Consider the following 22,370-nt stretch of genomic DNA (forward strand, 5'->3'; position numbering starts at 1 on the left):
GGCGGGGGGGAAGAGAGCGGTGGGGGGGGTGGAAGAGAGCGGTGGGGGGGGGGGGGGGGTGGAAGAGAGCGGTGGGGGGGGGGTGGAAGAGAGCGGGAAGAGAGAAGAGAGCGGGAAGAGAGGAGGGAGCGGGAAGAGCGGAGGTTCGAAGAGAGCGGAGAGAGGGGAATTGCGGATTGCCGGTCGCGATGTTGCGGCTCGGGGCGGGGTTTGTTTTGCTGTCGCAGGCGGATGGAGTCAGCGTCGGGGCCGGGAGCTGAGCGGGGGGAGCCGGGCTGGGAGGCGAGCTGATCGGGGAGCCGGGAACTGGGACCTGATCATTCTCATTGTCCCCACCGCCGAGCGCAGGTTCCGCTGAGATGCACCGAAGGGGAGTCGGAGCCGGCGCCATCGCCAAGAAGAAACTTGCGGAAGTGAGTTACAATCTATTCTCCTTTCCCCCATTACAATATATTGCTCCCTTTCCCCCCAGTTACAACCTATCCCCCCGTCCCCATCTTTACCCCCCTTACCCTCAGTTACAATCTATTCCCCCCTTGCCCCCAGTTACAAGCTATTCCCCCCCTTACCCCCAGTTGCAATCTATTTCCCATTCTCCCCCGGTTACAATCTATTCTCCCCTTACCCCCATTTACAATCTATTCCCCCTTACCCCCAGTTACAATCTATTCCCCCCTTACCCCCAGTTACAATCTATTGCCCATTCTCCCCCAGTTACAATCTATTGTCCATTCTCCCCAGTTACAATCTGTTCCCCTTTCCCCAGTTACAATCTATTGCCCCCCTTTCGCCCAGTTACAATCTATTCCTCCCCTTTTCCCCGTTACAATCTATTCCTCCCCTTTTCCCCGTTACAATCTATTCCCCATTCTCCCCCAGTTACAATCTATCCCCCTTTCCCCCAGTTACAATCTATTCCCCCTTTCCCCCAGTTACAATCTATTTGCCCCAGTTACAATCTATTCCCCCTTCCCCCAGTTAACAATCTATTCCCCCTTCCCCCAGTTACAATCTATTCCCCCCTTTCCCCAGTTACAATCGATTCCCCCTTTCCCCCAGTTACAATCTATTCCCCCCTTTCCCCCAGTTACAATCTATTCCCCCTTCTCCCCCAGTTACAATCTATCCCCCTTTCCCCAGTTACAATCTATCCCCCTTTCCCCCAGTTACAATCTATCCCCCTTTCCCCTAGTTACAATCTATCCCCCTTTCCCCCAGTTACAATCTATCCCCCCTTTCCCTCCGTTACAATCTATTCCCCTTTCCATCAGTTACAATCTATTCCCCCTTTCCCCCAGTTACAATCTATTCCCCCTTTCCCCCAGTTACAATCTATTTGCCCCAGTTACAATCTATTCCCCCTTCCCCCAGTTAACAATCTATTCCCCCTTCCCCCAGTTAACAATCTAATCCCCCTTTCCCCCTGCTACAATCTATACCCCCTTTCCCCCAGTTACAATCAATTCCCCCCTTTCCCCCAGTTACAATCTATTCCTCCCTTTCCCCCAGTTACAATCTATTTCCCCTTCTCCCCCAGTTACAATCTATCCCCCTTTCCCCAGTTACAATCTATCCCCCTTTCCCCAGTTACAATCTATCCCCCTTTCCCCCAGTTACAATCTATCCCCCTTTCCCCTAGTTACAATCTATCCCCCTTTCCCCCAGTTACAATCTATCCCCCCTTTCCCTCCGTTACAATCTATTCCCCTTTCCCTCAGTTACAATCTATTCCCCCTTTCCCCCAGTTACAATCTATTTAATCTATTCCCCCTTCCCCCAGTTAACAATCTATTCCCCCTTCCCCCAGTTAACAATCTAATCCCCCTTTCCCCCTGCTACAATCTATACCCCCTTTCCCCCAGTTACAATCGATTCCCCCCTTTCCCCCAGTTACAATCTATTCCCCCCTTTCCCCCAGTTACAATCTATTTCCCCTTCTCCCCCAGTTACAATCTATCCCCCTTTCCCCAGTTACAATCTATCCCCCTTTCCCCAGTTACAATCTATCCCCCTTTCCCCCAGTTACAATCTATCCCCCTTTCCCCTAGTTACAATCTATCCCCCTTTCCCCCAGTTACAATCTATCCCCCCTTTCCCTCCGTTACAATCTATTCCCCTTTCCCTCAGTTACAATCTATTCCCCCTTTCCCCCAGTTACAATCTATTCCCCCTTTCCCCCAGTTACAATCTATTTGCCCCAGTTACAATCTATTCCCCCTTCCCCCAGTTAACAATCTATTCCCCCCTTTCCCCCAGTTAACAATCTAATCCCCCTTTCCCCCTGCTACAATCTATTCCCCATTCTCCCCCAGTTACAATCTATCCCCCCTTTCCCCCCGTTACAATCTATTCCCCCCTTTCCCCCAGTTACAATCTATTCTCCCTTTCCCCCAGTTACAATCTATCCCCCTTTCCCCCAGTTACAATCTATCCCCCCTTTCCCTCCGTTACAATCTATTCCCCTTTCCCTCAGTTACAATCTATTCTCCCTTTCCCCCAGTTACAATCTATTCCCCCTTTCCCACAGTTATAATCTATTTGCCCCAGTTACAATCTATTCCCCCTTCCCCCAGTTAACAATCTATTCCCCCTTCCCCCAGTTAACAATCTATTCCCCCTTTCCCCCTGCTACAATCTATTCCCCATTCTCCCCCAGTTACAATCTATCCCCCCTTTCCCCCAGTTACAATCTATCCCCCTTTCCCCCAGTTACAATCTATTCCCCCTTCCCCCAGTTAACAATCTATTCCCCTTTCCCCCAGTTACAATCTATTCCCCCAGTTACAATCTATTCCCCCTTCCCCCAGTTAACAATCTATTCCCCCTTTCCCCCTGCTACAATCTATTCCCCCTTTCCCCCTGCTACAATCTATTCTCCATTCTCCCCCAGTTACAATCTATCCCCCCTTTCTCCCAGTTACAATCTATTCCCCCCTTTCCCCCAGTTACAATCTATTCCCCCTTTCCCCCAGTTACAATCTTATTCCCCCTTCCCCCAGTTAACAATCGATTCCCCTTTCCCCCAGTTAACAATCTATTCCCCCCTTTCCCCCCGTTACAATCTATTCCCCCCTTTCCCCCAGTTACAATCTATTCTCCCTTACCTCCAGTTACAATCTATTGGTCCCAGCACTGATCCTTGTGGAACACTACTAACCAGCTTCTGCCACTGTAAATAGCTGCCCTTTACCCCTGCTCTCTGCTTTCTGCCTTGAAGCCAGCTAGCTCTCCATTCTGCTACTTGTCCCCTGACTCTGCATTCTCTGACCTTGTTCATCAGTCTATTATGGGGCACCTTATCGAAGGCCTTTTGAAAATCTCGATACATTACATCTACTGCATTACCCTTGTCTACTCTCTCTGTTACCTCTTCAAAAACTTCAGTGAGGTTGGTCAAGCAAGGCTTTCCCTTTTGAAATCCATGTTGACTATTCATTATTATATTTTTGGTTTCTAGATGTTCTATTTTCCCCTTTAGTAGTGAATCTATTATTTTTCCTGCTACCTGACTGGTCTATAATTCCCTGGATATGTCCTATCCCCCCTTAAACATAGGTATTACATTAGCTATCCGCCAGTCCTCTGGCACTACACCTTTTTCTAACAAATTATTAAATATGTGCAGTAATGCCTCTGCTAGCTCTTCCCTAGATTGTTTTAAAATGCGTGGATACAATCCACCCGAACCAGGGGTTTTATCCTCTGAGTTTGATTAGTTTGTTTAATATATCCCCTCTTTTTATTTTAAATACACTTATCTCATTACTAATCTCATCATCCAATGTCATGGACACCTGTTTTATCCTGTACAGGGTATTGATGAGGACACACCTGGAGTACTGCGTACAGTTTTGGTCTCCGTATTTAAGGAACGATATACTTGCATTGGAGGCTGTTCAGAAAAGGTTCACTCGGTTGATTCTGGTGATGAGGGGGTTGACTTATGAGGATAGGTTGAGTAATTGGGCCTATAAACATTGGAGTTCAGAAGAATGAGCGGTGATATTATTGAAACTTATAAGATAATGAGGGGGCTCGACATTTCCACTCATAGGGGAAACTAAACTAGGGGACATAGACTTAGAATAAGGGGTCACCCATTTAAAACTGAGATGAGGAGAAATGTCTTCTCTCTGAGGGTTGTAAATCTGTGGAATTCTCTGCCCCAGAGAGCTGTGGAGTCTGGGTCATTGAATATATTTAAGGCGGAGATGGACAGATTTTTGAGCGATAATGGAGTAAAGGGTTATGGGGAACAGGCAGGGAAGTGGAGCTGAGTTTATGATCAGATCAGCCATGATCTTATTGAATGGTGCAGCAGGCTTGAGGGGACAAATGGCCTACTCCTGCTCCTATTTCTTATGTTCTTATCTCCCTGGTAAATACTGAAACAAAATAATATTGCACAGTATTTTAATGTGTTTCTATCTATTGTTAGTGGCATCAGAGAGGAATACTTCTTAAAATCACAGGCAGTGTTTAGTGATAATTATAACCGTGGGTACACTGTACATATAAAGGATTTGGTTTCTTGGGGCACTAAGCAGGGCAGAACAGAATAATTAGCAGCAGGAGGAGGGCATTTGTACTTTCGAGCCTTCTCCGCCATTCAATAAGATCATGGCTGATCTTCTGCCTCAACTCCACCAAAGTGGAGCATGTTAACGCATCATCTCCTCAGTAGGAGAGGGACGGCCCTCTATCGCTCAGCTATTCGAACATCGGTGAGAGAAGGACAAGCATCTTGGAGGGAAAATCAATGGTGCTGGGTCCGGCTGCACAGATAGCACTCCCGCCTCTTGAGTCAGAACACAATAACATAAGAATTAGGAGCAGGAATGGGCCATACGATCCCTCGAGCCTGCTCCGCCATTCAGTAAGATCATGGCTGATCTTCGACCTCAACACTTTCCCGCTCGATCCCCGTATCGCTTGATTGACCTACATTGGCTTCCGGTTGAGCAACGCCTTGATTTCAAAATCCTCATCCTTATTTTCAAATCCCTCCATGTCCTCGCCCCTCCCTATCTCCGTAATCCCTCCAGCCCCACAACCCCCCCCCCCCCCCCCACCCCCGAGATGTCTGCGCTCCTCTAATTCTGCCCTCTTGAACATCCCTGATTATAATCGCTCAACCATCGGTGGCCATGCCTTCTGTTGCCTGGGCCCCAAACTCTGGAACTCCCTGCCTAAACCTCTCCGCCTCTCTACCTCTCTCTCCTCCTTCAAGACGCTCCTTAAAACCTCCCTCTTTGACCAAGCTTGTGGTCACCTGCCCTAATTTCTCCTTATATGGCTCAGTGTCAAATGTTTTAATCTTGTAATACTCCTGTGACTCGCCTTGGGACATTTCACAACGTTAAGCGCGCTATATAAATACAAGTTGTTGTTGTTGCTCTTCTTCGAAATAGTGCCATGGTTTAATGTCTCATCTTAAAGCCGGCATTCCTTCAGCGCTGCCCCTCCGACAGTGCGGCGCTCCTCAGTGCTGCCCCTCCGACAGTGCGGCGCTCCCTCGGTACTGTTCTTCCGACAGTGCGACGCTCCCTCAGTACTGCCCCTCCGACAGTGCGGCGCTCCCTCGGTACTGCCCCTCTGACATTCCCTCGGTACTGCCCCTCCGACATTCCCTCGGTACTGCCCCTCCGACAGTGCCGCATTCGCTCAGCACTGCCCCTCCGACAGTGCGGCCCTCCCTCAGCACTGCCCCTCCGACAGTGCGGCCCTCCCTCAGCACTGCCCCTCCGACAGTGCGGCGCTCCCTTAGCACTGCCCTCGGAGTGTCAGCCTGGATTATACAATCAGGTGCCTGGAGTGGGACTCGAGGTAAATGGTGCTGAGTCACGGAGACCAGGCACGCCCCAGTCTGGTCCCGCATTCAGCAGCAGTTGGATTGGCCTGACTGGCCCAGGGCGTTGGGAGGGGGTAGTAAATCAGCCAGGGTCCCCGCTCCTGGTCACCATTCAGTGATTTCGGCTGGACATCCGATCAGACCAGTCTCGCCTCTGGTCTGAATTGCCCACCAACAGTCACCTTCTCGGGCCACACATGGAGGTTTAGCAACTTGAGCCTATTGGCCTGCAGAAGAGTGTGGAGCAGGAAGACAAGGCTTAGCGACGGAGTATTGATGGAAAGGGGTTTTGCAGATCACTGTAATACTGTTGTTGGTGCACTGTAGTACGGAGTCGCATTTTGGAGGCATTCGGCAAAGATCTAGGGTGACATCTCTGAGGGAGCGCCGCTCTGTCGGAGGTGTCATCTTTCAGCTAAAACGTTAAACCGAGGCTCCGTCTGCCCTCTCAGGTGGATGCAAAAGATCCCATGGCAGTATTTTGAAGAAGAGCCAGGGGCTTTCTCCCGGTGTCCTGGCCAATATTTATCCCTCAATTAACATTATGTTTAAAAAGAAACCAATTCATTATCTGGTCATTATCTCATTGCTGTTTGTGGGAGCTTGCTGTGCGCAATTGACTGCTGCGTTTCCTACATTACATTGGCTGTAAAGCGCTTTGGGACATCCTGAGGTGGTGAAAGGTGCTATAGAAATGCAAGACTTCAACATCAGAAATAGGAGCAGGATTAGGCCATTTGGCCCCTCGAGCCTGCTCCGCCATTCAATAAGATCGCGGCTCAACCATGAGTATGTTCGACTTCAACTCAACTTTCCTGCACTATCCCCATGTCCCTTGATTCCCTTAATATCCAAAAATCTATCGATCTCTGTCTTGAATATACTCAATGACTGAGCCTCCACAGCCTTCTGGGGTAGAAAATTCCACAGAGTCACCACCTTCTGAGTGAAGAAGTTTCTCCTCCTCTCAATCCTAAATGGCTGACTCCTTATCCTGAGACTGTGACCCCTGGTTCTAGACTCCCCAGCCCGGGGGAAACATCCTCCCTGCATCTACCCTGTCGAGCTCTGTAAGAATTTTGTATGTTTCTTTGCTTTCGTTCTTAATCTGTCAATCGCGCAGTGTTATTCTACTGCCTAATGTTTATTAATTGGATTTGCTTTAGGCCAAGTACAAAGAGAGAGGAACGGTGATGGCTGAAGATCAGCTGGCTCAGGTTAGTGCCTGTTACCCTGAGCTAAAACCCAATTAATGAACGTTTCACTGTCTGAGGGTGACGTGTTTAGTTTCTCTGCCTCCTTGTACAGGTGGCCCTTGTTATCGTTTCTGAATTTTTCTTGCTCTTCGCAGATGTCAAAGCAGCTGGAAATGTTCAAGACACATCTGGAGGAATTTGCCAGCAAGCACAAGCAAGAGATTCGCAAAAGCTCGCAGTTTCGAGTTCAGTTTCAGGACATGTGTGCAACAATCGGAGTGGATCCTCTCGCGTGTAACCCTCTTTATTCATCTCTCTCCAGTTTTCTTTGGCTTCCCACCTCCCCAGATTTCAGAGTGTTTGATGGGGACAGTGTAGAGGGAGCTTTACTCTGTATCTAACCCGTGCTGTACCTGCCCCGGGAGTGTTTGATGGGACAGTGTAGAGGGAGCTTTACTCTGTATCTAACCCGTGCTGTACCTGCCCCGGGAGTGTTTGATGGGACAGTGTAGAGGAAGCTTTACTCTGTATCTAACCCGTGCTGTACCTGCCCCGGGAGTGTTTGATGGGACAGTGTAGAGGGAGCTTTACTCTGTATCTAACCCGTGCTGTACCTGCCCTGGGAGTGTTTGATGGCACAGTATAAAGGGAGTTTTACTCTGTATCTAACCCATGCTGTACCTGCCTTGGGAGTGTTTGATGGAACAGTGTGGAGGGAGCTTTACTCTGTATCTAACCCCGTGATGTACCTGCCCTGGGAGTGTTTGATGGGACAGTGTAAAGGGAGCTTTACTCTGTATCTAACCCTGTGCTGTAACTACCCTGGGAGTGTTTGATGGGACAGTGTAGAGGAAGCTTTAGTCTCGGGGAGTGTTTGATAGTGATGCTATGTGGGAGAATGTGCTAAGGGTTCTGTTCCCAAGCACTGATCTCCTTCAGCACGACAAAAAAAAAAATCACACAAAAATGAATTGTAGTATCAATTTTTAAAATGTTTCTTTTCTGATATTTACACGTGTTTCTTTAATTTCCTATATGCAGCTGGGAAAGGATTCTGGTCTGAGATGCTGGGCGTTGGAGACTTTTACTATGAGCTGGGAGTGCAGATTATTGAAGTGTGTCTGGCTCTGAAACACAGAAACGGAGGTGAAACTCTCAATTAGTTTTATGCCTTGCACAAGTGTGTGTGCTGTGGTCATGCGTGGAGATTTAAATGCACTTTAACCAGGTTGGACACTTGCTTTCTCAATGCAGACGGTTATAAGACTCGAAAGGGCAGAACCTTTAGTTTTAAAGTACTTGGGAACTTTATTAACTAGTTTGATGTGGGTGGTGGGTGTGGCCACCATCAGCCTGAGCTGTGATGCCTCACACAGGTGAATTGCCTGCTGTTGAGGCGCAAAGGTGGAGAATGATCTGCGGCGTAAAGGCTGTTGGCGCCTGAGGAATTATATCAAGGAAGAAGGGAGATTAAATGCAATGGGGCGAGGGGGTCTATCAGGAAGGAGTGTCTGTTGTATGGTACAGACCTCCTTAGCCCTGCCTGCAACAACCTGCATTTGTATACAGGTATACAAGTAAATGTTGGTCCCTTAGAGGACGAGACCGGGGAATTAATAATGGGGAACATGGAGATGGCAGAAACTCTGAACAAATATTTTGTATCAGTCTTTACGGTAGAGGACACTAACAATATTTGGATAGTGGATGGTCAAGGGGCTATGGGGGGGGGGGGGAAGAACTTAACACAAGGAGGTGGTACTCAGTAAGATAATGGGGCTAAAGGCAGATAAATCCCCTGGACCTGATGGCTTGCAGCCTCGGTCATAAGAGAACTAGCGGCAGGGATTGTGGATGCATTGGTTGTAATTTACCAAAATTCTGGGGAGGTCCCAGCAGATTGGAAAACTGCAAATGTAACGTCCCTATTTAAAAAAGATGGCAGACAAAAAGCAGGAAACTATAGACCAGTTAGCCTAACATCTGTGGTTGGGAAAATGTTGGAGTCCATTATTAAAGAAGCAGTAGCAGGACATTTGGAAAAGCAAAATTCGGTCAGGCAGAGTCGTCATGGATTTATGAAAGGGAAGTCAAGTTTGACAAATTTGCTGGAATTCTTTGAGGATGTAACGAACAGGGTGGATAAAGGGGAACCTGTGGATGTGGTGTATTTGGATTTCCAGAAAGCATTTGACAAGGTGCCACATAAAAGGTTACTGCAGAAGATAAAAGTTCACGGGATTGGGGGTAATATATTAGCAAGGATAGAGGATTGGCTAACTAACAGAAAACCGAGAGTCGGGATAAATGGTTCATTCTCTGGTTGCCAACCAGTAACTAGTGGGGTGCCACAGGGATCAGTGCTGGGACCCCAACTATTTACAATCTATATTAACGACTTGGAAGAAGGGACTGAGTGTAACGTAGCCAAGTTTGCAGACGATACAAAGATGGGAGGAAAAGCAATGTGTGAGAAGGACACCAAAAATCTGCAAAAGGACATAGAAAGGCTAAGTGAGTGGGCAGAAAGTTGGCAGATGGAGTACAATGTTGGAAAGTGTGAGGTCATGCATTTTGGCAGAAAATAATCAAAGAGCAAGTTATTATTTAAATGGAGAAAGATTGCAAAGTGCCGCAGTACAGCGGGACCTGGGGTACTTGTGCATGAAACACAAAAGGATAGTATGCAGTTACAGCAATTGATCAGGAAGGCTAATGGTATCTTGGCCTTTATTGCAAAGGGGATGGAGTATAAAAGCTATATAAGATATTGGTGAGGCCACATCTGGAATACTGCGTGCAGTTTTGGTTTCCATATTTATGAAATTATATACTTGCTTTGGAGGCAGTTCAGAAGAGGTTCACTAGGTTGATTCCGGAGATGAGGGGGTTGACTTATGAGGAAAGGTTGAGTAGGTTGGGCCTCTACTCATTGGAATTCAGAAGAATGAGAATTCAGAGGTGATCTTATCGAAACATATAAGATTATGAGGGGGCTTGACAAGGTGGATGCAGAGAAGATGTTTCCACTGATGGAGGAGACTAGAACTAGAGGGCATGATCTTAGAATAAGGGGCCGGCCATTTAAAACTGAGATGAGGAGGAATTTCTTCTCTGAGGGTTGTAAATCTGTGGAATTCGCTGCCTCAGAGAGCTGTGGAAGCTGGGACATTGAATAAATTTAAGACAGAAATAGACAATTTCTTAAACGATAAGAGGTTATGGGGAGCGAGCGGGGAAGTGGAGCTGAGTCCATGATCAGATCAGCCATGATCTTATTGAATGGCGGAGCAGGCTCGAGGGGCCGTATGGCCTACTCCTGCTCCTATTTCTTATGTTCTTATACAGGTGCGTTACCAGACTAAATCTGACACCTAGCCACATAAGGAGATATTAGGACAGGTTTGAAGGAGGAGAGAGAGAGAAAGAAAGGTTTAGAGAGGCAATTCCAGAGCTTCTGGCCCAGGCAACTGAAGGCACGGTCGCCAATGGTGGAGCGATGAAAACCAGAGATGTGCAAGAGGCCAGAATTGGAGGAGCTCAGAGATCTCGGAGGGTTGTCGGGCTGGAGGAGGTTACAGAGATAGAGAGGGATGAGGCCATGGAGGAATTTCGAACACGAGGATGAGAATTTTGAAATCGAGGCGTTGCCGGACCGGGAGCCAATGCAGGACAGCGGAGCACAGGGGTGATGGGTGAGTGGGACTTGGTGCGAGAATGATTCTAATGCTTGGGGAAAACTTCTCCTGGTGTATCCTTCACTTCACCAGGTCAGCTGGTCTCAGCTGTGGCTCAGTGGGCAGCACTCTCGCCTCTGAGTCAGAAGGTTGTGGGTTCAAGTCCCACTCCATGGAATACAAGTCAACAAACAGAAGGCATAGATTTAAAGTAATTCGTAGGAGGTTTAGAGGGGATTTGAGGGGAAATGTTTTCATCCAGAGGATGGTGAGGGTCTGGAACTCACTGCCTGAAAGGGTGGTAGAGGGAGAAACCCTCACCACATTTAAAAAGTATTTGGATGTGCACTTGAGGTGCCGTAACCTACAGGGCTACGGACCAAGAAAGTGAGATTAGGCTGGGTAGCTCTTTGTCGGCCGGCGCGGACACGATGCCGAATGGCCTCATTCCTTGCTGTAAATTTCTATGATTGAACACAAAAAATCTAGGCTAACACTCCAGTGCAGTGATGAGGGAGCACCACCACATTGTCAGAGGTGCTGTCTTTCGGATGAGACGTTAAACCGAGGCCCAGTCTGCCCCTTCAAGTGGACGTAAAAGATCCCATGGCACTATTTGGAAGAAGAGCAGGGGAGTTATCCCCGGTGTCCTGGGGCCAATATTTATCCCTCGATCAACATAACAAAAAAAAACAGATTATCTGGTCATTATCACATTGCAGTTTGTGGGAGCTTGCTGTGCGCAGATTGGCTGCTGCGTTTCCCACATTACAACAGTGATTAGACTCCAAAAAGTACTTCATTGGCTGTAAAGCGCTTTGAGACCTCTGGTGGCCGTGAAAGGCGCCATATAAACGCAAGTCTTTCTTTCATTTTAGGTCTGATGACGCTGGATGAGCTGCACCAGCGCGTGTTGAAAGGAAGAGGCAAGTTTGCCCAGGACGTCAGTCAGTGAGTACAGCAAGGAACCCCTGACTAAGCGAAGGAATCGGCTGCTAAAGTCTGTCCCAGCCCTCGTTACCATGGGACTAGCTGTTTATCATTCAAGAACCAAAATCGGCCGGGATTAGACTGAATCGAATCATGGAAACTTGCGGCACAGGAGGCCATTCGGCCCATCGTGCCTGTGCTGGCTCTTTGAAAGAACAGTCATGCTCAGTCACACAACGTAGCATATGTGACTGGGCCAGTAATCCAGAGCCCTGGGCTAATAATCCGGAGACACGACTACAAATCCCACCACGACAGCTGGGGAATTTAAATTCAAAATAAATTAAATAAATCTGGAATGAAAAGCTAGTATCATTAATAGTGACCATGTGACTACTGAATTGTTGTAGAAACCCATCTGCTTCACTAATGTCCTTTTGGGAAGGAAATCTGCCGCCCTTACCCGGTCTGGCCTATATGTGACTCCAGATCCACAGCAATGTGGTTGACTCTTATCTGCCCTCTGAGATGGCCCAGCGAGACACTCAGTTGTAAAAGGCAGCAGCATCTCAAGGGCAAATAGTGACGGGCAATAAATGCTGGCCATGCCGGTGATGGCCATATCCTGTGAATTATTATTTTTTTTAAATCCCGCTTTTTGTCTGTAACCCTGTAAGTTCCTCATCCTCCAGTACCCGTCCAACTCGCTGTTAAAATTATTTATGGAATCAGCTTTCTTCACTTTTTCAGATAGGGCTGTCTAGACTTGCTGTTGATAGAATACTGTGAAATGCTGTTTCCCTGTATAGCGGGATTGATCCTGAAAGATAAGTGGGACGTCAGGAAGAGAAAAGGACCAATTAAAACATTTAGTACTTTATTTTTGCTGAGGGGGGCATAGATTGAAAGTAATTGGTAGAAGGTTTAGAGGGGAAGTCTCTTCACCTAGAGGGTAGTGGGGGTCTGGAACTCTCAGTCCCGTGCAACAAATTTTTAAGTTGGTTCACGGGCTTCCAGGCCGCCTGCAATTTCTGCGGTCTGGAAGAGTCCGTGTTCCATGTTTTTATAGAATGTGCGAGGTTGCAACCCCGCTTCCATTATTTAAAGGGGCTGCTCCTCAAATTCTGGTTGCACTTCAGTCCCACACTCTTGATCTTTGGGCACCCTGTGCGGAGGGGAGCGGGTAGGTCCAAAGGCCTCCTCGTAGGACTGCTCCTGGGCACTGCCAAGGGTACCATCAGCCGGTCCAGGCAGCGGGCAGTCGAGAGGGTCGTTCAGCCCGACTGCCTGCCTCTCTTCCACGCTTACATCCGAACCAGGGTGTCCCTGGAGATGGAGCACGCAGTGTCCATCGGTACGCTCGCGGCCTTCCGCGAGATGTGGGCGCCGGGGGGACTGGAGTGCATCATCACCCCCGGCAACCAAATTTTAATTTGATTTTATATGTTTTAAAGTTTAATTGGTTTATTGTGCTGGGTTTTAGCCAGGGGGCACTTGTATAATTTGTGCTTTTAGTGCCCCCCCCAAAAAAAAACAAGGGGGGCACTTGTTTGAAAGTTTTTGGAGTGTCCCCCCCCCCCCTTTAATCAGGGGGTACTTGATTTAATTGTTTAATTGTCTTCAACCCAAAAGAGTTGTAGAGCTGTTGCATTGTGGCTTAGCCAGTCACGTAATTGTTCCCAACTGGCTGGGGTTTTATTGAGTCTTGTGTTCAGGGGATCCACGATGAGGCAGGTGATTGTGAGCCTAGTGGATGAACTGGTAATGTGTAGTGTGATTGTTAAACCTTTGTTAATAAACCAACTAGTTCTTAATAGCAATGTGTTGCTATGAATTCTTAAGCAAAGAAGCCATGAAGCAAATACATTACACCACCCTTCACCCCTCGAGCCGGTCACACAAACCAATGAGGATGGGTCTTTGTTTCCTTGTGACCTGACACCTATCCTCTTCCTCTCTTGCCTTCCTTATCCAGGGACGATCTCATCCGGGCCATAAAGAAACTGAAATCCTTGGGCAACGGCTTCAGTATTATCCCAATGGGAGGCAGGTATCTAGTGCAGTCTGTCCCTGCAGAGCTGAACATGGACCATACAGTGGTACTGCAGATTGCGGAGGTAGGTGACCTCGTTGGCTCTGTGAGGCTGCTGGACCGAGGGATGATACAGCAACAATAACTTGTGCCTTTATCGTAGTAAAACCTCCCAAGACGTTTTCCGGTAGGAAAAGTAGAAAAGCAGAGTATTCTTTATACGGTGAGAGATTGGGAAATGTTGGTGTTCAGAAGGACCTGTGTGTCCTTGTACACGAATCACTGAAAGTTAACATGCAGGTACAGCAAGCAGTTAAGAAAACAAAATGGTATGTTTGCCTTTATTACAAAAGGATTTGAGTATAGGAGTAAAGATGTCTTACTGCAATTATAAAGGGCCCCGGTGAGATCACACCTGGAGTATTGTGTACAGTTTTTGTCTCCTTACCTAAGGAAGGATATACTTGCCATTGAGGGAGTGCAACGAAGGTTCACCAGACTGATTTCTGGGATGGGGGGATTGTCCTATGAGGAGAGATTGAGTAGATTAGGCCTATATTCCCTAGAGTTCAGAAGAATGAGAGGTGATCTCATTGAAATATACAAATTTCTTACAGGGCTTGACAGGGTAGATGCAAGGAAGATGTTTCCCCCTGGCTGGGGAGTCTAGAACCAGGGGTCACAGTATCAGAATAAGGGGTCAGCCATTTAGGACTGAAATGAGGAGAAATCTCTTCACTCAGAGGGTGGTGAATCGTTGGAATTCTCTGCCCCAGAGGGCTGTGGAGGCTCAGTCTTTGAGTATATTCAACACGGAGATTGATAGATTTTTGGATATTAAGGGAATCAAGGGATATGGTGATAGTGTAGGGAAGAGGAGTTGAGGTGGAAGATCAGCCATGATCTTACTGATTGGCGGAGCAGGCTTGAGGGGCCGACTCCTGTTCCTAATTCTTACGTGCTTCACAGGAGCATTATCAGACAACATTGACACCGAGTCACATAAGCAGATATTAGGACTGGCGACCAAAAGCTTGGTCAAAGAGGTAGGTTTTGAGGAGCGACTTAAAGGAGGAGAGGCAGAGAGATTTAGGGAGTAATTCCAGAGTTTAGGGCCTAGGCAGCTGAAGGCAGGGCTGCCGATGGTGGAGTGATTTAAATATAGCACGCGCAAGAGGTTACGTGTGTGAGAGAGACGCTCCTTTCTGCCTGTTCAAAATCTGCACTGTGACTTACACAGCTGCCTGGTCTTTCTTTTCCTCATCAAATCCACGTTTCAGATCAGTCTGTCGATCCTAGTCGGTCACTCCCTATTCTGGGCTGAGTACTGCAGCCAAGGAAAACCATTTTAAACGTGTGGCTTAATTGGTAAAGAAAGAAAGACTTGCGTTTATAAAGTGCCTTTCACGACCACCGGACGACCCAAAGTGCTTTACAGCCAATGAAGTACTTTTTGGAGCGTAGTCGCTGTTGTAATGTGGGAAACATTGCAATCAATTTGTGCACAGCAAGCTCCCACAAACAACAGTGTGATAATGGTCAAATAATCTGTTTTTGTTATGTTGATCGAGGGATAGATTTTGGCCCCAGGACACCGGGGATAACTCCCTTGCTCTTCTTCGAAATAGTGCCGTCCTCTTTTGCGTCCTCTTGAGAGAGCAGACAGGGCCTCGGTTTAACGTCTCATCCAAAAGACGGCACCTCTGACAGTGCAGCACTCACTCAGCACTGCACTGGGAGTGTCGGCCTAGATTTATGTGCTCAAGTCTCTGATCCCACGACCTCTGACTCGGAGGCGAGAGTTCTCCCTAGTGAGCCACAGCTGCCACTGTCGAAGCGCGGATGTGTGCGGAATGAAGTCGCACAGGCCAGAAAGATTCCATATTTGATCCCTGGTCTGTGCTGAGTTAGCTGTGGTAACTGTAAGGGCTGCTATAATTGGTCTCTGGACCTGTTGTGTGCAAAGGTTCCAGCCCCTGATCACAGTCTAGTGACTCCTGCTGGAGTGTGTATCTGCATGACCATCGGTTGAAGATAGGATCCCGCTAAACTGTGATGCCTTACATGGCCAATGGCCTGGTGACACTCACTGCCCAGCAGGCTTAGGCCAAATTACTGGAGGGCGTACAGTGCCACCAAACTGTAAACATAACAATACAAGGAGTAGGCCATACGGCCCCTCGAGCCTGCTCCGCCATTCAATAAGATCATGAATAATCTTCAACTTCACTTTCCCGCCTGATCCCCATATCCCTCGATACCTCTAGGGTCCAAAAATCTAATGAAAAAAATCTAGGCTGACACTCCAGTGCAGTGCTGAGAGAGTGCTGCACTGTCGGAGGTGCCGTCTTTTGGCTGAGATGTATTTGAGCACGGAGAGCGGGCAGCAAGAAAAAAAAGAAAGACTTGCATTTCTATAGCGCCTTTCACAATCACTGGATGTCACAAAGCGCTTTACAGCCAATGAAGTACTTTTGGAGTATAGTCACTGTTGTAATGTGGGAAACGCGGCAGCCAATTTGCACACAGCAAGCTCCCACAAACAGCAATGTGATAATGACCAGATCATCTGGTTTTTTTTGTTATGTTGACAAAGGGCACAAGCGAGAGAAACTGGGGTGAAACCCTCCTCCCAAGTCTTGCATTTCACAGAAAACGTTTGGTTACAAGATGGCGAGAGGTCTAACTTATCCACTACTTGTCTTACAGAAGAATGGATATGTGACGGTCAGCGAAATCAAATCCAGCCTGAAGTGGGAGAGTGAACGCACTAACCAGGTGTTGGTATGTATGTGCACTTGTTGCAGTGTGCTCTCTCTAACAGTGTCCTGTCCTGTCCAGTTATGATCAGGGTTGGGCTGATTGACCGAGAGGGAATGGTGTGAAGGCATTGAGCCGGGAGCAGAATATTGTCTCGATTCTGTCTCAAAACATGGATCTCTTTGTAGCTGGAAAGTTACTATTTAAAAAAAAAGAAATACTTGCATTTATATAGCGCCTTTCACGACCACCGGACGTCCAAAGCGCTTTACAGCCAATGAAGTACTTTTTGATGTGTCGTCACTGTTGTAATGTTGGATACGCAGCAATTTACGCACTGCAAGCTCCCACATACAGCAATGTGATAAATGACCAGGTTTTAGTGATGTTGATTGAGAGATAAATATTGGCCAGGACACCAGAGATTACTCGTCTGCTTGTAAAAATAGTGCCATGGGATCTTTAGCTCCTGAGAGGGCAGATAGCGCCGCTGTTTAATGTGTCTCATCCAATAGACGGCAGCTCCGACACTCCCTCAGTACTGCCCCTCCGACAGTGCGGCGCTCCCTCAGTACTGCCCCTCCGACAGTGCGGCGCTCTCTCAGTACTGCCCCTCCGACAGTGCGGCGCTCCCTCAGTACTGCCCCTCCGACAGTGCGGCGCTCCCTCAGTACTGCCCCTCCGACAGTGCGGCGCTCCCTCAGTACTGCCCCTCCGACAGTGCGGCGCTCTCTCAGTACTGCCCCTCCGACAGTGCGGCGCTCTCTCAGTACTGCCCCTCCGACAGTGCGGCGCTCCCTCAGTACTGCCCCTCCGACAGTGCGGCGCTCCCTCAGTACTGCCCCTCCGACAGTGCGGCGCTCCCTCAGTACTGCCCCTCCGACAGTGCGGCGCTCTCTCAGTACTGCCCCTCCGACAGTGCGGCGCTCCCTCAGTACTGCCCCTCCGACAGTGCGGCGCTCCCTCAGTACTGCCCCTCCGACAGTGCGGCGCTCCCTCAGTACTGCCCCTCCGACAGTGCGGCGCTCCCTCAGTACTGCCCCTCCGACAGTGCGGCGCTCCCTCAGTACTGCCCCTCCGACAGTGCGGCGCTCCCTCAGTACTGCCCCTCCGACAGTGCGGCGCTCCCTCAGTACTGCCCCTCCGACAGTGCGGCGCTCTCTCAGTACTGCCCCTCCGACAGTGCGGCGCTCCCTCAGCACTGCCCCTCCGACAGTGCGGCGCTCCCTTAGTACTGCCCCTCCGACAGTGCGGCGCTCTCTCAGCACTGCCCCTCCGACAGTGCGGCACTCCCTCAGCACTGCCCCTCCGACAGTGCGGCGCTCCCTCAGTACTGCCCCTCTGACAGTGCGGTGCTCCCTCAGTACTGTCCCTATCGACAGTGCGGTGCTCCCTCAGTACTGTCCCTCCGACAGTGCGGCGCTCCCTCAGTACTGTCCCTCCGACAGTGCGGCGCTCCCTCAACACTGTCCCTCCGACAGTGCGGCGCTCCCTCAGTACTGCACTGGAGTGTCAACCTAAATTTTTTTTTTGCTCAAGTCTCGAGTGGGGAATTGAACCCACAACCTTCTGACTCAGGCGAGAGATAGCGCTACCCACTGAGCCACAGCTGATACTAAGAATAAAAAGGGCACTGCTAATAAATAATGAACTAATAGTGCCCATTAGTAAATTTAGACAATAGTTTGATAATTCCTCTCTGTAAAACATTGGATGTTCCATGGTGTCCACTGGCAATGGACGGCTTCCACAAAAAATCTGCAAAAGAACATAGACAGGCTAAGTGAGTGGGCAAAAATTTGGCAGATGGAGTATAATGTTGGAAAGTGTGACGTTATGCACTTTGACAGAAAAAAATCAAAGAGCAAGTTATTATTTAAATGGAGAAAGATTGCAAAGTGCCGCAGTACAGCGGGACCTAGGGGTACTTGTGCATGAAACACAAAAGGATAGTATGCAGATACAGTAAGTGATCAGGAAGGCAAATGGAATCTTGGCCTTTATTGCAAAGGGGATGGAGTATAAAAGCAGGGAAGTCTTGCTACAGTTATACAGGGTATTGGTGAGGCCACACCTGGAATACTGCATGTTGGTTTCCACATTTATGAAAGGATATACTTGCTTTGGTGGCAGTTCAGAGAAGGTTCACTAGATTGATTCCGGAGATGAGTGGGTTGACTTATGAGGAAAGGTTGAGCCTGTACTCATTGGAATTCAGAAGAATGAGAGATGATCTTATCGAAATGTATAAGATTATGAGGGGGCTTGACAAGGTGGATGCAGAGAGGATGTTTCCACTGATGGAGGAGACTAGAACTAGAGGGCATACTCTTAGAGTAAGGGGCCGCCCATTTAAAATTGAGATGAGGAGAAATTTCTTCCGAGGGTTGTAAATCTGTGTAATTTGCTGCCTCCGAGAGCTGTGGCAGCTGGAACATTGAATAAATTTAAGACAGAGATAGGCAGTTTCTTAACCGATAAGGGATTAAGGGTTATGGGGAGCGGGCGAGGAAGTGGAGCTGAGTCCATGATCTTATTGAATGGCGGAGCAGGCTCGAGGGGCCGTATGGCCTACTCCTGCTATTTCTTAAGTTCTTAAAGTGCTGGGTCTCACGTTGCCATTCGCTCCTGGTGATCTCGTTCACCCTGGACCTGTGCACGGCAGATAATTAGTCAGCGAATGGCCACTTGCAATGTGAAGGCTGAGTATGAAGCATAACCAGGAAAATCTTTGGTGGATTATACTTTGCAATCGGACAGACGTGGGTCTGTCGGAAAGCTTCCATACAATATGTTCCGTTAGTTCCTCTTTAAATGTTGCTGTTTGTGAACAGGACTTGATCACACATCTTGGATCCTTCACGATTTTGTCACCGTGGCAAGTTGCATCGAATTACATCGAGTTTACAGCACGACACAGGCCATTCAGCCCCAACGGGTCCATGCTGGTGTTTATACTCCACACGAGCCTCCTATCAGCATATACGTCTCTTCCATTTCAATTTGGCCCGTCAACCCCTTTATCTCTCTAATCTCTCCTGCCTTCCACTCTATCACAGACCTTCCCTTTTGTTCCTTCCTCCCCTCCCCCTTTCAGTACTCCTCAAGAATCTGTTTTTTTCGAACATTCACCAGTTCTGACGAAGGGTCATCAACCCGAAACGTTAACTCTGCTTCTCTCCACAGACGCTGCCTGACCCGCTGAGTATTTCCAGCATTTTCTGTTTTTATTTCAGATTCCAGCATCCATGGTATTTTGCTTTTGTGTCCCTCTATTCCTTTCTCCCTCAGAAGTTTATCCAGCTTCCCCTTAAATATATCGATACTATTCGCCTCAACCACTCCTTGTGGTAGCGAGTTCCACATTCTCACCACTCCCTGGGTAATTAAATTACCCAATGTGGGAGGTTGGGAATTTGGCAGATTGCAGTGAACATGTAGTCAACAAGTTGGATGTGAACTGTGTCATAAAACCTTCGGGTTATAAAACTTTTAACCTCTTTCAGGAGCACTTGTTGAAGGAAGGCTTGGCGTGGATTGACAAACAGGCTCCCGAGGAGCCTCAGTACTGGCTGCCTGCACTCTTCTCCGATCTATACTCCCGGGACGTCACTCCGGAAGAAGCTGATGAAAGCTTGCCATGAGAAAAATAAAAATTTCAAACTGGGCAAGGAGGAAAAAAGTCTGTAACTTGACTTTTTAGAGTTCTGGTACTAGCATCAAAGTTTAGTGTAAAACTGTCAATGTTCAAATTCTGGGCTCGCTAAGGGTCTTATTGCAGTGGTAACTTCTAGTATTGTTATACCTGATACTTGCAGAGTTATATGGTTGATCGTTCTCCCAGTGTTTACAACTCGGCTAATTGAGTTTGTGCGCAGAGGTGATTGGGCTTTAAAATGCTAGTGACAGAGTTTGAATTTTGGAGGGAAAGGGAGGAGGGGATGGAGGGAAAGGGAGGAGAAGGGGATGGAGGGAAAGGGAGGAAGAGGGGAGGGAGGAAAGGGGAGAGATAGGGGGAGGGGTGGAGGGAGAGAGAGGTAGAGGGGGAGTAAGTAGATGTCATTTGATTATAGATCTGGTTAAAAATCTTAATTCGCTAGTGTATTTCAGAGAACTGCAGGCCAAGAGATGGTGCTATGGCTCAGAGTCAGGAGGCTGACCTGCAGGAAGATCTGGCTCGGTCCACGGAAATACTAAAACTTGTAATTGTGTCAGTAATACAAACGAGTTGATCCATCACGTATCATGACTAAACACTTCCTGTTTCCCCTGGGGGAGGAGTCTGTGCCAGAAATGGGAACCGCCCTGTCACCAGCAGTTGTGCTTTGTAACTCAAAAGCTGCAATTAAATTTTGTGAAAACAAACCAGGTACAATGGTAAGAGGGTTTTATTTTTGCACCAAGTGTTGAGTCCTCACTTCCCTGTGATTGATAAACCCAGCTACAGGCAGCTTGCGGAAAGCCAGCACTTGTTACACGATTGACTCCCGACAGCAGCTCAATGCTGTCAAAGGTTTGGGCTTTCCCGTTGCTCCTTTAAGTCCGGCTCGAACCGGTGCCCAGAGGCAGGCGGCAGTCTCAAACCTGCTTTTAGCTCGATCAAAGTGTCACGCCCAGCAGTTGAGCTGACCGAGTTAGGTCACCCTCGGAATATCTTCTTCCTGCCTCTGGGCAGCTGCTGTCTCTGCCTGGCTCCACAAACTAATGCAGTGCTTTCATTGTGCAAACTGCAACCCAGCAGCTGCCAGAAATGAAGCTCCCTTTCCATAGTGCCGGAGGAGAAGGAAATGGGCAGCCTTTTCAGTCAACACTGCTAGCTTCGATTCTTAAAATTCTCATACTGGTATGTTCCAGTCCCTCCATGGTCTCGGAGCTTTGCTGGGCGGGGGAGGTAATTAAAATCAGCCAGGGTTCCTTCTGCTGAGCAGTATCCTGTGACCCTGTCCTGAATCTGTGTGTGTGTGTGTCAAATGAGGACAGTGTCATGCCTCTCACGGTTGAATAGTCTGCCTGGAAATTGCCATCCACACATGCAAACGGTACTGGACAGCTGGCAGAATCTGCCGTCTACCCCAAGATCAATCTGCTGCATTCACAGGAGAGATCCCAGCAGAAAAATCTCTTGTAAAAGTAATGCGCGCTCTCACCTTGGAGAGGGTACAGAAGAGATGTCCTAGAATGGTACCAGGGATGAGGGATTTCAGTTATGTGGAGAAATTAAGAGAAGCTGGGATTGTTCTCCTTCGGACAGAGAAGGTTAAGGGGGAGATTTAATTCAAGGTGTTCAGAATTATGAAGGATTTGGATAGAGTAGATAGGGAGAAACTGTTTCCACTGGCAGAAGGGGCAGTAATCGGCAAAGGAACCGGGGAGGGGGGGGGGGGTGGCAGGGAGATGGGAAGTTTATTTATGCAGTGAGTTGTGATCTGGAATGCACTTCCTGAAAGGGTGGTGGAAACATTCAATATAGTAACTTTCAAAAGGGAATTAAGAAATTGGCAGGGTTATGAAAGAAAAGAACCTGCATTTATATAGCGCCTTTCATGATCTCAGGACATCCTAAAGCATTTTACAGCCAGTGAAGTACTGTTGAAGTGTTGTCATTGTTGTAAAGTAGGAAAGATCAGGGGGGAGTGGGACTAAGTGGATAGCTCTTTCAAAGAGCCAGCACAGGCATGTGGGCCGAATGGCCTCCTGCGTTGTGCAATTGTAAGCTGGCCCTGTGCTCGCTGACCTACATTGGCTTCGGTTAAGCAATGCCTCGATTTCAAAATGTTCAAATCCCTCGCTATCTCTAATCTCCTCCAGCCCCACAACCCCCCTGAGATGTCTGCGCTCCTCTAATTCTGCCCTCTTGAGCATCTTCGATTGTAATCACTCCACTGTTGGTGGCCGTGCCTTCATTTGCCTGGGCCCTAAGCTCT

The 22,370-nt window shown here is 48.2% G+C and overlaps 1 protein-coding gene across 1 annotated transcript; it reads left to right on the top strand.

The window, feature by feature from the left end:
• Positions 1–130: 130 nt before the first annotated feature.
• On the top strand, positions 131–20,811 carry snf8 (SNF8 subunit of ESCRT-II). The gene is made up of 8 exons (XM_070864047.1): positions 131–413; positions 7,018–7,068; positions 7,203–7,341; positions 8,089–8,193; positions 11,603–11,675; positions 13,630–13,771; positions 16,396–16,470; positions 19,953–20,811. The coding sequence occupies exons 1-8, from the start codon at positions 360–362 to the stop codon at positions 20,088–20,090; spliced, it is 777 nt and encodes a 258-aa protein (XP_070720148.1). The 5' UTR covers positions 131–359; the 3' UTR covers positions 20,091–20,811.
• The last annotated feature ends 1,559 nt before the right edge of the window (positions 20,812–22,370 follow it).

This window comes from Pristiophorus japonicus, chromosome 21 (assembly GCF_044704955.1).
Source record: "Pristiophorus japonicus isolate sPriJap1 chromosome 21, sPriJap1.hap1, whole genome shotgun sequence".
NCBI classification, from domain to species: domain Eukaryota; kingdom Metazoa; phylum Chordata; class Chondrichthyes; family Pristiophoridae; genus Pristiophorus; species Pristiophorus japonicus.

Bases quoted from the DNA above. Each gene is read 5' to 3' on its own strand.
- snf8 (XM_070864047.1), top strand. From the start codon at position 360: ATGCACCGAAGGGGAGTCGGAGCCGGCGCCATCGCCAAGAAGAAACTT. The intron at 7,342-8,088 runs GTAACCCTCTTT...TCCTATATGCAG, and splicing joins CGGAGTGGATCCTCTCGCGT to CTGGGAAAGGATTCTGGTCT. The intron at 11,676-13,629 runs GTGAGTACAGCA...TTCCTTATCCAG, and splicing joins TTTGCCCAGGACGTCAGTCA to GGACGATCTCATCCGGGCCA.